Consider the following 18,238-nt stretch of genomic DNA (forward strand, 5'->3'; position numbering starts at 1 on the left):
GCTGGTACAGTCCTTGATCAGCCCCACTGGGGCAACCGGGGGCAGGGGAATATCAGCGGATGTGCAGGGAGTGCATGCAGCCAAGTCAGTCTTAGTTTGGCCCCGCCAGGGCAACAAGGGGACAGGGGAACTACTGTGGCTAGATCAGTCCTAGTTCAGACCCACTGGATTAACTGGGGGGTGGGGAACAGCAGTGGTGGTGCAGGGCATGTGTGCAACCAGATCAGTCCTAGTTCACCCCCACCGAGGGAACTGTGGGGCAGGGGAACAGCAGCAGCTGGATCAGTCCTAGTTCACCCCTGCCTGGGCAACCACGGGGGCAGGGGAGTGGGGAGCGGAGGATTCCTCTGCTGCCACCCACTGGATGTGCATGGCATTAGCTACCCAATCTGGTCCCTCTCTGCACAGGAGCCCGGGGCCACCCACGGGAGACACGGGGCTCTAACAAACAGTTCTGGGCCCACCCAGAGTGGGAACCTGGAGCATAGAGCGGGGATCTCCTCTGTTCACCTGTGGGGCACGTGTGGCTCTAGCAAGTAGTTCTGTGCCTGCCCAGAATTGGGGGCTCCTCTGTGGCCACCTGCCGCCTGCGGGAGGCATGCGACTCTAGCAAGCAGTTCTGGGGCCCACTTTGTACCTGTGTTTGTGTTCTTAAATGCTCTTCCTTGGATTTACAGCTTGCTTGGCCTGACCAGATCAGGGGACTCCTCCGCCAGCCCCCGTGGGGTGTGTGTGGCTCTAGCAAGCAGTTTTGGGCCTGCCCAGAATGGAGGACTCCTCTGCAGCCACCCGCGGGACATATGTGGCTCTAGCAAACAGTTCTGGGCCCACCCGGAGCAGGGATTAATCTGCCGCTGCCTGTGGGGCACACGTGGCTCTAGCAAGCAGTTCTAGGCCTGTACCGAATGGAGGGCTCCTCCACAGCTGCCCATGGGACACGCATGGCTCTAGCAAACAGTTTTGGGCCCACCCAGAGCGGGGATTACTCCACCACTGCCTGTGGGGCACACGTGGCTCTAGCAAGCAGTTCTAGGCCTGCCGGAATGAAGGGTTCCTCTGCAGCTGCCCGTGGAACATGCATGGCTCTAGTAAGTAGATCTGGGCTTGCTCGGAGTGGGGGACACCTTCGCTGCTGCCTGCAGGGCTGCATGGCTCTAGCAAGTAGTTCTGGGCCCGCCCACAGAGGTGGACTTCATCGCTGGCCCCCGCAGGGTGCGCAGGGCTCTCGAAAGCAGTTCTGGGCCACCCAGAGTGGGGGACTCCTCTACCAGCCCCTGTGGGGCACCTGTGGCTCTAGCAAACAGTTCTGGGCCCACCCAGAATGGAGGACTACTCCACCACCACCTGTGGGACACATGCAGCTCTAGCAAGCAGTTTTGGGCCTGCCCCTAGTTGGGGACTCCTCTGCCGCTTCCCCAAGGGGGTGCACCTGGCTCTAGCAAGTAGTTCTGAGCCTTCCCAGAGTGGAGGGACTCCTGCACTGCCCCCGCAAGCAGTTATGGGCTCACCAGGAGCAGTGGGCTCCTCTGGCGTCAACTGCAGTGCACATGGCTCTAGGAACAGAGGACTCCGCCGTCACTGCTGGTGGTGGGTTTTGTACCTTTGATTGTATTTTGGGGGTCACAGCTCACCTCAGTAAAGTTGTTGTGGGTTCTTCAATCTTCTCTCTTGGTTCAGCTCCAAACCATCAGCTTAGTTGCCAGACTTCTGTCCTTTAAGTCTCCTTCTGGATGGGAGCCTCTGTGGGAAGCTGGCTGCAGTCTGCCATCTTGGCTCCACCCCTAGTTTCCACTTTTTGCCTTCACAAAATTAAAAATGCTTAAATTTTAATAATAATAACAATGTTTAAGATAAGGACTAGAAGCAAAAACCTGGTAAAGAATGAATGAAGATAAATACATTCAGAAAAGAAATCAGATGATGGGTAGTGCCTGTGGCTCAAAGGAGTAGGGTGCCGGCCCCATATGCCAGAGGTGGCAGGTTCAAACCTAGCCCCAGCCAAAAACTGCAAAAAAAAAAAATCAGATGATTGCTGCAATGAAATATTGAGCAATAATAATAATAATGCAAAAAAGTAACACTCACATTGTCAGAGAAGAATATGTCTATCATAGTCACCCTCTTTTTTTAAAAGCCTCATTCATGACCCTGAACTCTCAGCATCTTAATTTCAAATGTCACGTAGGCTGATTCCAAAGGCTAGTTGAAGGTAATCATAATGATGTGCTTGAAAATCATTTTTAAGTAAGGAAGAAAGAATATTATTCATTAGGACTCAGAAAGAAAGAAACCTTAGTAAAAGACAATTTTAAAGTCACATTGGAAAATTTCAGAATTTCTGATGGGCTCACTATGGTTAGGACATTTCCCTGTGTGAACTACAGGCGCCTGCCACAATGCCCAGCTATTTTTTTTTCTTGTTGTTGTCATTGTTTAGCAGGCCTGGGCCAGGTTTGAACCTGCCAGCCTCGGTGTATGTGGCTGGCGCCTGGCTTAAACATAGTTCAAGGACTGTATACAGAATACATAGTAATCACACTGTGGAACAGCAGTAAATTTGTCCACACAGTGGAGAGACCTGGAGGGCTATAGAAAATCCTGTAGAAAGCAAACACAACCACTCTGTCATTGAGCTTTGTTTAGATAAAAACCAGTCTCTCTTAAAATATTTAATATGATGGTTCTTGTTAAGGAAAGTCTGTTTGGATAGCAGATAGTTTGAGGAACCATTTAAGTACCTTCTTCAAGCTTTCCTAAATTAAGTGATTGGAGAAAAGAAAACATACTTCAATGAACCAGTGGCTCAGACCTCAGTGGGATGGGTAGGTAGTGTTTCTTTCAGTTGTGTCTTGAGTGGCTTGGGCCTGCTTTCCATGTGCCTGTGGACCTTCGGAAGAGGCTAGGGGTCAAGTTCAGGTGCTGTGTACTGATGATGTTCCTATTACTTCATAGAGTTTTGGTATTTTCCAAATGAACTGAGAGGTTGGATGTGCCTGTTTCTTGGAGACCTGACTGTTCAGAAATTAGCGCAACTGGGCAACCTCCACCCCTTCAGTTGCCTTTAGTATCATGTAATTGTTTTTAGGGTAAGGGAGTTTAGAATAAGCCAGAAACAAAAGATACATCCATTAGTGTGTTACCAAAATAGGCATTCAGTTACATGCAGCTTCTAATCAGAACAAAATAGTTTTAATATTCACGAGTTCTTGTTGGCAAGGAAATTTGTGCATGTTATGAGTCAAGTAAGTCACTGTCGCACTTCAAGGCTTGCTTTCATTTCTTGCCAGGACATCTCTCTCTTTGGTTAGATGTGTTCTATTTATAGAATGTGTTGCTTTTCTGCTGGGATGTAGTTAAAACAATATTACATAAAGCCAAGAACGCCAGAAGTTAACCAAGTAGTTTTACCTCTCATTGTCTAACAGAGTAATTGTCAGTTAAGTACATCAAATCCAAACTAATTGGTACCAAGGAAAGGATAATGATTAGAAACGTGCCATGATTTTCTGTTATAATCTATACCAGTTGTTCTCAGTTAAGAGTTATCATTGGACTCTCCCAGCCCATCCCAGAATTTTTAATTCTTCGGGCCAGCAGCTGGCTTCCACATGGTTCTTAATACACCCCTGGTAAGCAGCACTGATTTTCACTAATGACTTGCCATTCCATAGGGAAGTATCTCTTATACTGTCTTTTTATACTCTAAGATAATATATGTGAATTGAGTGAATGTAATCACAAAATAGGAGTCAGTCATTCATATGTCATTCATTTATATGGAGCATATACTATGTGTAATATATCCCATAAAGTAGAGGAGGGGTGGTAAAGGGGTTTTAAGATAAAATAGAATATGCCCAGTTATTTTGGAATTTCATATAAATAGCAAAGAAATTTTAGTATAACTGTGTCCCCAGCATTGTATGGAACTTACTTCTATAACTAAAAAATTATTCATTGTTTATCTGTAATTTAAATTTAACTGGGCATCTTGTATTTTAATTTGCTAAATCTGGCACTCCTAGAGGGTGGATATTGAGGAAGAAATTGTCTCTGAATGGAAATACCAGTATAGAATTTAAGAGTGGAGGTGAGTCACTAGTCTATGAAGATAGGTACTTGGTGCATGGTGGCTGCTCCGTACATACTTGTGGAAGAAAGCAAAGGAAGGAGGGAATGAGGGAAAGGGGAAGGAAAAATGTTATAGACTATGCCTATAACATAATTTAGGCATCATAAGTGATACGAGGTACTTTAGGGATCCAAAGAGGAAAAGCCAATATCCACTAAAGAAGATGGCATTTGGGTTGTATCTCGAAAGTTCCTCCAAATAAAGACAGAAGAGAAAGAGCTTTCAAAAGGAATAGAATGAAATAAAGAGGGGAAATTGTTGGGGCAAGGAGTTGGAAGGTATTTGGGAGCAGATCATAGAATATGTAAGAAACTAGGCAAGAATGTAGTAATGCAAGAGAACATTAGACCATCAAGCAAGCTATTATTTTGGTGTTTATTCAATGGCTAAGGGGGAATTGAATAACATAGGATTGTTATTTCTTATTAGCAGAGATATGTAATTCTCAACTTTGTATTCTTTTGCTGCAAGGCAGGTGCCAGGTTATCTATGTTTTTTAAGAAGCTATTTTTGTAAAACCAAAGCTCTAAATGTGACATTTAAGATAAGTAAAAGTAAAACTGGAATAGTCATTGCAGTGGAGGAATATATTGAGCCCAAGAGGAGGAAAAGATGCCCTATTATGTCTGATCACAGTTAGGGCTCTTAGTGTTTTTAGGGTACAAACTCAGTAGACACAATGATAAGTGGCAATTCCAGTTGTTTATTCACCTAAGAAATATAGGCCTCTACACTGGGATGTACCCTAAGTCTGTAGTGTTACTAAAGTGAAATTAACATACTTATGATTAAAATTAGAGGTAAGAGGTTGGATCTTAATTCTGGAAGGTGGATTCCAAAAAAACTAAATTTAGTGGTGTCAGCAAAGATCTAGGGCAAGTCTCAACTGAATAACATGAAAACACATTAAACACAAATGGATATACAGTCACTTTGATCTAAACCACAGGGAAATGTTAGAAAGTTAAAACTTGCAAGTGTAGTCAGATAGCACCGCTTTTAAAAAGGAAGAGAGATGTAAAGTATGAAGCTGAGCAAAAGCTTGAAAGTGGAGACCTGATGCCTGGATATGTGTCCCGGTTGTCTTTATAAAGCAGTTAAGAAGATAAACATCCGGAAATTTAAAGGACAAATCTAATGCTTTTGTTGTTTTTCTATTTTGTAACATTATTTTTAATCTACCTTGATGATCTCAGCTGCTGTTCAGTGTGTGCCAAAGACATGGCATCCTGCCCATTTCTTTGATATTCCAGAACAAACTCCTGCTAGAGTTTCTGCCATTTGTCATGGAAGACTACAAACACACAAATCCCAATAAATGGAAATTTTAATTCCCAAAGGACACAGTTGAGAAGTTTCATGAATATATTATTGAAAGCTCTCATGTGCAACCGTACATTTCAAATGGCCCACATTGGTTTTCTTTGTAACTCACGTACATTCAGGACTCTTTCTTGTTACCAGAAAGAACTTCCTGGTCTTTTCTGAGAAGCATTTAGTGAAAGAAGTGTAGAGGCTAAGAGAAGGAAGAGTTTGTGGGCCTGAGGTATGCAGGCTTCTAGACCCAGCAGGTAACATAGTGGTGTTGGCCCTGCAGGGGGGATTGCGATAGCAGGCAGGTAGGACCATCTCTGGAAATTTGCCCTTAGAGCAGAGAGAGGTTGTTCTTTTAGAAGAGAAGCTCCAGTATTATCGCTCTCTCTCCTTTTCCTGGTGGCTGTCAGCATTTTTATGGTTTCTTTTCAGCTTTGCCTATGGTGTTCCTTCTTTCCTTCACTTAAGTAATTTTTGGCTGTTGTATGGGGAGATATAGTTCAGTGCAAACTGCAGAAAGTTTTGGCATTTAATTAGAGTCTGAAAACCCAAGTTCAAGATCTTTTCTTGCCATTTGTTAGGGTATGACTTGGACATCACACTTAACCACTCTAAACTTTGGTTTTCTGCTCCATAAAACCTGAATATTCATATTTCATGTATTATCTGTCTTATGGGATTATTAAGGATTAAGTGAGAAAATGTAAATGAAACTCTGTCCTAGGGCTATGATGATGATTGTGATTAGTATTATTTAAAAGCCCAGTGGGTGGGCCAGTTCTTCCAACCTAGAAAAATGAAGGATTCCTATTCAAAGTCTTACTGAACAAAAATGAGCACTAACTTGCTTATTTGAATTTTTACAATGAAGTACAAATTCAAGATAGATGGAATTTTTGAAGCTTCTGACTGTTGAATAATTCTTATATATTTTAAAAACTGTCACAAAATAAGTATTTTTAAAGAGATGTATAATGGTTTCTGAAAGTACCTGAAATGTCCACCCTTTTATAGATGTTTAAATATGCAATTTGTTCTAAATGTCTAATCTTGAATGATTAAATAATTTGCATACTGTTTTCAGTGGCATGAATTAAAGGCTAATTGAAGTATAATTTTTGCAGTAAAATTATATCTTTTATATAGTACATTTAAAAATATTCTAGGACAGTTCTAATTTTATAGTTTTATTATTTTAATTTAATGTACCAAGTAATTAAAAATTGCTACAAAGAAAAGAAGATGAAAATGATTTTAGTTAATTTCCTCTGAACAGAGTGAAAAGATGATAAGTAGAATAATGGAACAGAGCCCAACACTGTTCCTGGCACATAAAGATACTCATTAAAATGTTCCTTAATGAATAAGGAATGAATAATTTCTAAGTGTTTCTAGACTTTGGGAAAAGGCACCATTCTCAGTGCTATATAAAATCCAAAGAAGATAGGTTGACATCTGTATATTAAAATACCTCTATACATAGACCACACAAGCCAATTTTTACTGAATCATTAGATCCTCGGTTAATTCTGTTTCCCTTTTCTCTTTGCTCTTGGAGTAGATTCTCAGGCTTAAGTCAGTTACAGATGTTGAGAAAAAATTGTCTATAGGTATCTGACATTTCTGTATGCTTGCAAGCAGAGGCACTGACTGCTTTTTGTTTTGGACTGTCTCGTAAAGGATGTTTATGAAGCAAACATCTTTGGAAGACAAAGATAAAAGACAGTGTTTTCCTCTGGAGCAAAGTGCAGTTTTGCGTATAGCCTTAGAGGATAGAGGTGATGTCTTCCTCCAGAACAAAGAGCAGACATGCTTACTGTCTAGTCTAACCATGGTAATCTCACCTCTGAGTTAAAAGACAGATCTACTTCTTACTCATTATAGATTTGAGTCCCCTAAGTTCAGAGGTCTTCTTCTGTAATGTAACCCACTGTGCATGCACATGTTATTTGGCCCTTACTGTCACCTTGTGGGACTTGGGGCTTAGACAACTGGTGCAAAAAACTGCTGTTATTCTGGCTCCTGTTAACTGCTGTTGAATTATATATGCCCTTTGTCTCTAACCAAGGCACCTCAGATCTTCTAGTAACATCCATGAAACTGGCAGGCTAACTGTTTAGCTTGCAAGTAAGATAAAATCTCAACCATTTAAAAATTCTTGCTGACAGGTTTCAGCCATATTTGGATAACTTGGAAGGTATGGTGTGATGTAGTCGGTACTGTGGGGGTGAGGGGAAACTTCTCCTTTCCCCCCAAAATTTGCTAAAGAATCAACTCACAATTAAGGCAAATTAATAAGAGGTTTGGAAGTGCCCATAGCTCAGTGGATAGGGCGCCAGCCACATACACCCAGCTGGTGGGTTCAAACCTGGCCTGGGCCAGCCAAAGCAACAATGACAACTGCAACAGAAACAAACAAAAAATATCCAGGCATTGTGGCGAGTGCCTGTAGTCCCAGCCACTTGGGAGGCTGAGGCGAGAGAATCGCTTAAGCCTAAGAGTTTGAGGTTGCTGTGAGCTGTGACGCCACAGCAGTCTACCGAGGATGACAAAGTGAGATTCTGTCTCAAAAAAAAAAAAAGAGGTTTATTTACCCTGCAGCTGAAAAGAATCACAGAGTGATTACCTGATATTCTAATGGGATCCAGATATTTTTATACCTGCCTTTTAGAGGGGAGGGGAGATGAGGAATATAGGTTTATGTTTAGGGGCAATAAATGGTTTCTAGGGAGGATGAATGGATGGGGAAAACAGGTTGACTTGTAAGTGATTCTCTGCAAATTAAATGAATCTGTGAGACAGGTATTGTATTTAAAATTATTTGAGCCTGGTCTGGTTGTATTCTTGATATTTCCTGAAATATATTGAGATAATGGGGAGGAGAAGGGAATTCACTTGTACTTTTGATGGGTCCCTCTGGTTGGATAGAGGGAAAGCCCCTTCCAAGGGCCTGTTGATCACTAAGGGCCTTTAATTCAAAATACTCTTTATACCACAGAGTCACATTTTGGAGTGAAATTTCCTGTACTCCTTCTGTACACTCACCTAGACAAGGAACCCCTTTACCTCCAGTGGCTGACCTTCATTTTGGATATGCATGGAGATCTTGGGAATATTCTCAAGAGGAGAAGCAAATGGGTTGATGTCATAGGGTTGGACATGGAAGATGGGATGAGGTCTAGAACCTTTGGCTAGAGCACTGATAACCCTCACTTCAGGCAGGGGGCTGGGGTGCGCTTGAGTGGAGGTATGGACAGAAGCTATAGAGCAGTGTTTTTCAATATTTTATTTTATTTTATTATTGTTGGGGATTCGTTAAGGGTACAAGAAACCAGGTTACACTGATTGCACTTATTAGGTAAAGTCCCTCTTATACTTGTGTCTTGCCCCCAAAAGGTGTGTCATATACTGACACCCTCACCCCTTTCCCCCTTTCCTTCTTTCTCCTCCTACCACGCTCTTCCTTCTCCCACTCCCTCCCTTCTTCCCACTCTGTGCTATTCCTTTTCCCCACCCCTCCCTCCTCCTCTCTCTTTACTCTCCTCTTCCCCCACCCCCCACCATGTACTAGGTCATTAATTTTCCTTATATCAAAATTGAGTACATAAGATTCGTGCTTCTCCATTCTTGTGATGCTTTACTAAGAATAATGTGTTCTACTTCCATCCAGGTTAATACAAAGGATGTAAAGTCTCCATCTTTTTTAGTGGCTGAATAGTATTTCAACCTTTTTTTAATCTCATGGCACACTTAAACCTGTAGTTAAACTCCTGTGGCACACATAAATTATGTTGATCAAAAAAAAAAGTAAAAAATAATGCTTTGAACTTCTTACCAAAATAATTTAGTTAATGCTCTTTAAAAATTTGAGGGGCACACTCAAGATCCTCTCATGGCACATCAGTTGAAAATCATTGCTATAAGGAAGAAGTAGGGAGAATAGGTTGGTAGGAGAAAGAACATTCCAAGAACCTTCATAACAACCTAAAATTATTCATGCTTATCGAAGCTTTCAGTCCCAGGATTGGCACCTGTCATACTGAAGCTTATTTGTTTTTTTTTTTTTAATCCAAGAGTACCCATTTTTGTGAGCACTCTTCTTTGAGGCCTTAATGCTTTGTTTAGTGTGCTTCCATTGAGCGCTGGTGGCTCAACGTGAGCAGGCCCGTTTCTGGAAAAGATAGGATGGTATTGTCTGTCGTTTTTAGTCATTCTGCTTATGCACCCTTTCTTTTAACCCCTATCCCACCTCAGTCTTTCTGGTTTATTAAAGAAATTCTGTACCATCACTTAGACACCTCTAATCACACACATGGCTGGTCATAGAGCCCTGGACCTCAGAAGTCTCAACTCCCTTAGACGCCTTCAGAGTTGGAAAGTACTCAAACTGCTTCCTAGGATGAGCCCTTTCCCACTTTCCTGCTGTAGGGCAGCATTTAGGGTTGTTAACTGAGTTGGGTTGTATGTAGTATCTTCTTACATGTTAACCTTGTGATGAAACAGTTATATTTGATTTCATTCCATAGGAATTTTTATCCGGCGTCATCGTATTCCTCTCCCACCTCCTAATGAGGATCAGTTTTATACTGTGCAACATTTCAATATCGGCACCGATGTCATCTTCTATGGCCGGACATTCAAGATTTATGACTGTGATGCATTCACAGAAAACTTTATGAGGAAAATAGGAATCAAATTAAATCCCCCGGTACGATGTCCAGAAGATCCATACCTGAAGATGCGGAGAGAGGTAAGAAGCTGATACATTGGTTAGCCTTTGTCTTCAGAATGAGAATCTCTTCGGAGAGTCTGTAAAGGGTATTTGTGTTCTTTAGGGCCATAGTTATTTGAGTTGTCCTGTTCTTTGGGGCTGGAGGGAAGACTGAATGTCTGCCTCAGGGCAGGAATGACTCCCTCATTGCCTCCCCCAGTTCCTTCTGTAGAGAGTCCTCCCCATCTAGAAAGAAGGAGGCATCAATGAACTGCTTAGGTGCAGCACCGTCTAGGCATTCGTGATTGGCTTTGTGCTCACTGTGTGTGATGTATGAGTTGTACCCATACTTACTTGACTTGTTTTTTCCCATTTTAGTTGCTTTGATCCAGCTGAGAAAAATCTTTGCTTCTATACCAGAGGTCCCCAATCTTTTTGGCATCAGGGACTGGTTTCATGGAAGACAGGTTTTCCATAGACTGGGTTAGAGGTTGGTTTCTGGATGATTCAAGTACATTACATTTATTGTGTACTTTATTTCTATTATTATTACGTTGTCATATATAATGAAATAGTTATATAACTCACCATAATGCAAAATTGGTGAGAGCCTTGAGGATATTTTTCCTGCAACTAGATGGTTCCTTCTTGGAATGATGGGAGACAGTGACACTTGAAATGTGTTGCTTTTGTCCTCAGCTTCACCTCAGATCATCAGGAGTTAGGTTCTCATAAGGAGCATGGAGCCTAGAACCCTTACATGTGCAGTTTAGAGTAGGGCTTGTGCTCCTATGATAATCTCCCTTTTTTTTTTATTTCTTATAGCATAACTATGTACATTAATGCAATCATGGGGTACAGTGTACTGTTTTCATATACACTTTGAAATACTCTTATCAAACTGGTCAACATAACCTTCATGTCATTTTCTTAGTTATTGAATTAAAACGTTCATACTCTGCTTTCAGAAGGATTCACTTGTACCCTTGTAAGACAAACCATAGAGGTGACCCCACCAATATTCCTCCTGCCCCCCATCCATCCCCCCACCTCCCCCTTCCACCCCTTCCCATATTCTAAGGCTATAATTAGGTTATGACATTTCTATAAAAGCTATGAATTAGTTTCAAAGTAGGGCTGTGTACATTGGATACTTTTTCTTCCATTCTTGAGATACTTTGCTAAGAAGAACATTTTCCAATTCCATCCATATAAATATGAAGGAAGTAAAGTCTCCATCCTTCTTTGGGGCTGCATAGTATTCCATAGTGTACATGTACCACGATTTATTGATCCATTCGTGGGTCGATGGGCATTTGGGCTTTTTCCATGACCTAGAAATTATGAATTGGGCTGCAGTAAACATTCTGATAGAAATATCTTTGTTGTAATTTGATTTTTGGTCTTCCGGACATATACCTAATCAAGGAATTGCAGGATCAAATGGCAGGTATATTTCTAGTTCTCTCAGTGTTCTCCAGACGTCTTTCCAAAAGGAACGAATTAATTTGCATTCCCACCAGCAGTGTAGAAGTGTTCCCTTTTCTCCACATCCACACCAACATCTCTGGTTTTGGGATTTTGTGATATGGGCTGATCTTACTGGGGTTAGGTGGTACCTCAAAGTAGTTTTGATTTGCATTTCTCTGATGATTAAGGATGGAGAGCATTTATTCATATATCTGTAGGCCATGCACCTCTCTTCTTTAGAGAAATTTCTCTTCAAGTCCCTTGCCCACCCTGAGATGGGATCGCTTGTTTTTTTCTTGCTAATACATTTGAGTTCTCTGTGGATTCTGGTTATTAAACCTTTGTTGGAGACATAACCAGCAAATATCTTCTCCCGTTCTGAGGGCTGTCTACCCGCTTTATTTACTGTGTTCTTGGCTGTGCAGAAACTTTTAAGTTTGATCCAGTCCCCAAAGTGCATTTTTGACATTGCTTCAATTGCCCGAGGGGTCCTCCTCATAAAATTTTTGCCCAGGCTGATTTCCTCAAGTGTTTTCCCTACACTTTCTTCTAGTGTTTTCTCTTATGATAATCTCATGCTGTGCTGCTGTGACAGGAGGCAGAGCTCAGGCAGTGATGCAAATGCTGGGGAGTAGCTGTAAATACAAATGAAGCTTGCCTAACTTGTAGGCTGCTCACCTCCTGCTATTGTGGCCTGGTTCCTAACAGGCTATGGACAGATACTGATGCATCATGGCCTAAGGGTTAGGGACTGCAGTTCTGTACTATTGGAATAGTGAACCAAGCCTCAGGCACATCAGTTTTGGGTGTGGCTTCTTCCTAGGGACCCTTAGCTCATTTTACAGTGGCATTGGGTGCTGAGATGTTCTAGAAAAGTAAGGAGGGCCACGATTCTGATGTACTCCCATTAGGAAAGGATGTATTTTCTTCCAAGTCTGACTCTAGTTAGTGTAGGAAGTAAAGATTCAGTATTATTAGTATTAATTGTTGTCTTTCTAAAGTTTTCTTTTTAATTACTTAAGACCTTTATTAAGAGGTGATTTCAGTTTGTTGACTTTTTTGAAAAAATCAAGTTGTAAACTTTTATTACAAATTAAAAATGAAGTTCTTAAAAACTCAACTTGACCAGATAGGAAACAATTTAAAAACCTTTAAAGGCATATTGAGAAAAACCAAGCTTTTTAAAAAAAACACATTTGTTATTACAAAAAAAGATGTCTTTAGGTAAAAATAATAAAAACGCCATGCTGCATAGATAATGGAGATAGTTCTAGTTATTTGGTCAACAGGCAAAAAGCCAGCACTTAAGGTCTTTAGCTCCAATTTTTTGTTTATTTCTTTTTTTTTTCTCTTGGAGTTTATTTCTTATTGTTGAAGCGATGGAGCTGCTCAGGGCTCTCTGGGGTCTGCTCTCTGCTCTCGCTATGGATCCAACTCTAAAGTGTTTTTTTAAAATAATCTCTTGGCTCAAATTTTATTTTCTATAAGAAGAATCTAAACAACCACCCAAAGCACCCAGCCAATATCTTTGCTGGGATTGGAATGTAAACCTCTTGAATCTTAGTCTGATTTTCATTATTGCTATTTGTTCCCATTCCTCTATTTTAGAGACAGGGTCTTACTCTATTACCCAGGCTGGAGTTCAGTGGCCCAGTCATAGCTGACTGTAATCTCAAATTCCCTGGCTCAAGCAATTCTCCTGTAGCTGAGACTACAGGCCTGTGCCACCATACCTGGATAATTTCTTTAAAAATTTTCTGTGGAGAAGTGCATTAATGTACACAGTTACCATTCAATAAAAAAAAAAAATTATCAGCTCTAACAATCTTCATTTTCATGAAACTCAAGCTTCATAATTTTTCACTGGAGCGTATATAAGCACTGTAGTAACTTACCCTCCCCATACTTCCAAATAGCAATAATAAATGTTTGAGTAGCAAAAAAAAAATTTCTGTAGAGACAGAGTCTCACTATGTTACCTTGTCTGGACTCAAACTCCTAGCCTCAACCTATCCTCCTATTTTGATCTCCCAAAGCACTGGGATTACAGGCATGAGCCACCATACCCAACCTCCCTTTTCTTTTTTTTATTGAAGTGTGATTACACACAGTAAAATTCACAGAAATTAGGTGTACAGTTGGATCAGTCTTAGAAAATACATATACTCCTGTAACCTACCCTCAAATCAAGATGTAGAACATTTCCATCCCCTTTGAAAGTCCCCTCATGTATTTTTCTAATCAGTCTCTCTCCCTACATAGAGACAACCACTATTCTCATTTCTATCCCCATAGAGTAGTTTTATTTGATCTTTTATTGTTTTTTAAACTTGTAATTCATTTTCTTGCAGAACAATAACATCAAATTTAAAATAAAATTCTCCTTTGATTCTGCTTTGATCTTTTGTTAAAAGCCACATGTAGTATCACTTATTTCTTCCTGCCTCCTAGCCTCAGCAGAATTACTCTTTAATGTTGTAGGCATACAATTCTCCAGAGAAATATATATATTGTTGATCCTGGAACATCTAAGGTGAAAAGCCTGTGTGTCAGTTACAAAGAGATTTTTTGGGTTGAGTTCATTTTTATTTTTTCCCAATGTCCTGGATGAAAGAATCCAGGTAAATAAAAAGTCTTTAGAACCAACAGAGAGAACCTGAAGGAAATGGATCCAAATGAATCACCATCCTTTGCATATGGTTACACTCATTCACAAACAGTTGGTATTATGTGATAGTAATTGTGAATCATGATGCATTAAATGAAATCACATAGAGCACTGTGGGATTTCATAGGTTTGGAATGAGAAAGATCTTTTGTGCCAAAAATTGGGAGTAAGTACCAAGAACAGCTAAGAAATGTTTTAAATAGTTTTCTTTCAGATTGGGAGAATCATTTTAGCCCTTAGGAAGAAAATTTTTCATTAAATATAGAGCTCTTTGGAAAATTAGGAGCTTAATAAGAGGCTTTTTATAAATATTGACTTTTATGTGTATGCATTTAATTCTGTAACACTTACTTCTTTTTTGTATATATATATATATATTTATTAAATGATAACTATGTACATTAATGCAATTCTGGGGTACAGTGTGGTGTTTTCACATACAATTTGAAATGTTTTCATCAAACTGGTTAACATAGCCTTCATGTCATTTTCTTAGTTATTGTGTTAAGACGTTCATGTTCTACTCTTAGAAAGATTGACTTGTACTCTTGTAAGATAAACCTCAGAAGTGATCCCTCCAACACTTGCTTCTTTAAAATATAAAGCTAGAACTAGATATTAACTTAAACTGAAACAAGTCCCAATAGTATATAATCAATAATGAATTTCTTGGAGGTGTTATAATGCTAAACAAACATTTTGCAATCAATTGACATAGAATTCCCACAATTTCATTTAAATATCAAGGATAAGATTGCAGGGTCTCTGGAAAGCCATCATGTCTCCCTTCTTGGTCTTGGGGTAAGACTGCACCCAGATGGCCCTGGACAGAAATTTCAAGAATTTACAAAAACGATTGCATAACTTAATTTGGGACAACATCTCCCTTGCCAATGAACGTTTCCTTATATAACAATCTTATTTGGCTACATCAAATAGAATGGGGCCAGTTTTGCTCCAAGAAAGGGCTGAGAACATGTGAACAATGGGAAGAGTTGCACCAAGAAGACTGTGAAGCTAGTCCTCGGCCAGAGGATATCTGGGGCAGGGGTTCTGTGCAATTGGAAGTTCTCCATTTACCATATCCTGTTTCCACTGGCTTTTACAGCTTTGATATTTAAAGCTTTATGGATATATTTCTTCCCTTTTACCTTCACAAAAATCTTGGAATGAGTAAAGAGAACATAGAGATAGGAATTTCCAGTGAAAAGATAAATAATTTTTTTGTTGCACTATAATTAACATGAAGTCAGATAGAGTCAAGTGCACAAGTCTCAAGCATACAGATTAACTAGTTTTGTAAAATGCATATAGTTGAGTAACCAACACAAAAATGAAGATGTAGAGTAATTCCAGTGCCCCAGACAGTTCCTTCGTCCCTCTTTCTGGTCCCATCCCTTGCCTAGAGGCAATTACTGTTCTGATTTCTGTCATCATAGATTAGTTTTATCTGTTCTTAAATAAGAAATTTTAGTCTTTGAGAAAATTAGGTTTCCAAAAATAATATAATAGTGTATTAAAATATTAAGATGAAAAATTTCTTAATACCTGATTGTATTCTTAAGGTTAAAACTTGTTGCAGATGCATATGATAGTATGCCACAGTCAGGTGAAATTTTAAAAAATATCTAGCCAGGCATTGTGGCGGGAGCCTGTAGTCTCAGCTACTTGGGAGGCTGAGACAAGAGAATCTCTTGAGCCCAGGAGCTTGAGGTTGCTGTGAGCTGTGACACCAGGGCACTCTACCCAAGGTGATAGCTTGAGACTCTGTCTCAAAAACTAAAATCACAGAATAGTTTATAGAAAATATGTCTTTATATATTTTTCATTTAATTATGTTTATCTAAGAAGTGATTATGCAAACTTTATGATTATTATTGACATTTTCTCCATTTGCAGAAGCTGGAATGCGTGGAGCCCTTACGTCCCTATGAGGCCTTTGACACCCTGGGACAGTTCCTTGAGTTTGATAGGAAGGTTTTGCGTTTCTTTTGCGTGTGGGATGACACGATCTCAGTGTATGGGGACCGCAGAGATCTCATTCTGCATTATTTCTTGTGTGATGACACTATTGAAATCAAAGAAGTATTGCCACACAACTCAGGCCGGGATGCTACGTCACTGTTCCTACGGAGGGGTAAGCTACCCAAGGTGAGTAGTGGACACTGAATGACTTTCTAAATTTGCTTGTGGGTCGAGAGACTCAAGTCACTGTTTGAAATGCTGTGTGATACACCTGTGTAATGACAGTTGCCATGTACCAGTGCAAGTTTTTAGAAAACTTCCTTTTTGTGCTCTCCATTAATATACATGTATGAAGGTAATACAGAGAATATGATAAATTAGAGCTGGAACATTCTGAACTTAAGGCAAGTAAAAGAAAAAAAGTGAAATGTAAGAACAAGTACCTATTCATCATTGAGTTCACAGGCTTATGAAAGTAAATGACTCCTTAGTAAAAGAATTACCATATTTGCCATGTATAATGCATACCCACATTTTTGGCCCATATTTTCAGGAATAAGGTCTTTAGTTTTAGTTTTGGAAAGGAGGGTGGTAGTGGCTGCACAATGCTGACAGAGAAGGAGGTGCCACTCCATGGCCACTTCTGCCTTCCTTTTCCTGAGGTACTGATGTTAATAGTCATGTTGCCATCTGTGGCTTCCCTGCTTCCAACATGGCAGCAGTGGTGGTGTCTGGTGTGATCAGCCAGGTGGACTGGAGGCTTCTGCAACTGCAGTGCCTGCTTGGTCAGAGGGTGGCTGGGTGGGAGTTGCCCAGACGGGGCAGGACTACCATATTCTAGTGTATTGTTTTATATATGAACATCATTAATTGCTTTCTAGAGTTACACTTTTAATGTATAAGCAAAAATAAAAGAATTAAAAACATGTATATAGATACGGAATTAATACTACCCAGGTATAATGCATATTCTTATTTTTCCCTCAAATATTTGTACAAAAATATGTACCCATGGCTTTAGATGGGACTCTGGTATATTGCCACTGTAGCCTAGTGAGGAGAAACAATGGTATTGATCTAGGTTGTGAATGCACACACACGTGTATGTGCACTGACATGTGTATGCACCCATGCACACATACATATACACACAGGTTTATGCACAAGGGTGACTCTTTTTTTTTTATAGATCAGTAATTGTTTTTATTTTTCCAGGTTACACTAATTGCATTTGTTAGGTAAAGTCCCTCTTACAATCATGTCTTGCCCCCAAAAGGTGTGGCACACACCAAGACCCCACCCCCCTCCCTTCTTCCCTCTCTCTGCTCTTTCTTTCCCCACTCTTCCCTCTTTCTATCTCTCTCTGCTCTCCCCTTCCCCACCCCAACCGTGTCCTTAATTGTCATTAATTGTTCTCATATCAAAATTGAGTACATAGGATTCATGCTTCTCCATTCTTGTGATGCTTTACTAAGAATAATGTGTTCCACTTCCATCCAGGTTAATGAAAAAGATGTAAAGTCTCCATTTTTTTAATGGCTGAATAGTATTCCATGGTGTACACATACCACAGCTTGTTAATCCATTCCTGGGTTGGTGGGCATTTAGGCTGTTTCCACATTTTGGTGATTGTAAATTGAGCTGCAGTAAACAGTCTAGTGCAAGTGTCCTTATGATAAAAGGATTTTTTTCCTTCTGGGTAGCTGCCCAGTAATGGGATTGCAGGATCAAATGGGAGATCTACCTTGAGCTCTTTGAGGGTCCTCTATACTTCCTTCCAAAAAGGTTGTATTGGTTTGCAGTCCCACCAGCAGTGTAAAAGTGTTCCCTTCTCTCCACATCCATGCCAGCATCTACAATTTTGAGATTTTGTGATGTGGGCCATTCTCGCTGGAGTTAGATGATATCTCAGGGTGGTTTTGATTTGCATTTCTCTGATAATTAGGGACGATGAGCATTTTTTTGTATGTCTGTTAGC

At 40.3% G+C, this 18,238-nt stretch overlaps 1 protein-coding gene across 1 annotated transcript in view; it reads left to right on the forward strand.

Annotated features, from left to right (window-relative positions):
- Positions 1-18,238, forward strand: part of EFHC2 (EF-hand domain containing 2) — a 153,749-nt gene that overhangs the window by 46,690 nt on the left and 88,821 nt on the right. The window contains exons 5-6 of the mRNA XM_012801456.1: positions 9,973-10,196; positions 16,195-16,446. Of these exons, the coding sequence (XP_012656910.1) occupies positions 9,973-10,196; positions 16,195-16,446 (476 nt within the window). The remainder of the gene's footprint in view (positions 1-9,972; positions 10,197-16,194; positions 16,447-18,238) is intronic.

The sequence above is a fragment of the Otolemur garnettii genome, unplaced genomic scaffold (assembly GCF_000181295.1).
Source record: "Otolemur garnettii isolate 467f Iridium unplaced genomic scaffold, OtoGar3 scaffold00009, whole genome shotgun sequence".
Taxonomy (NCBI): domain Eukaryota; kingdom Metazoa; phylum Chordata; class Mammalia; order Primates; family Galagidae; genus Otolemur; species Otolemur garnettii.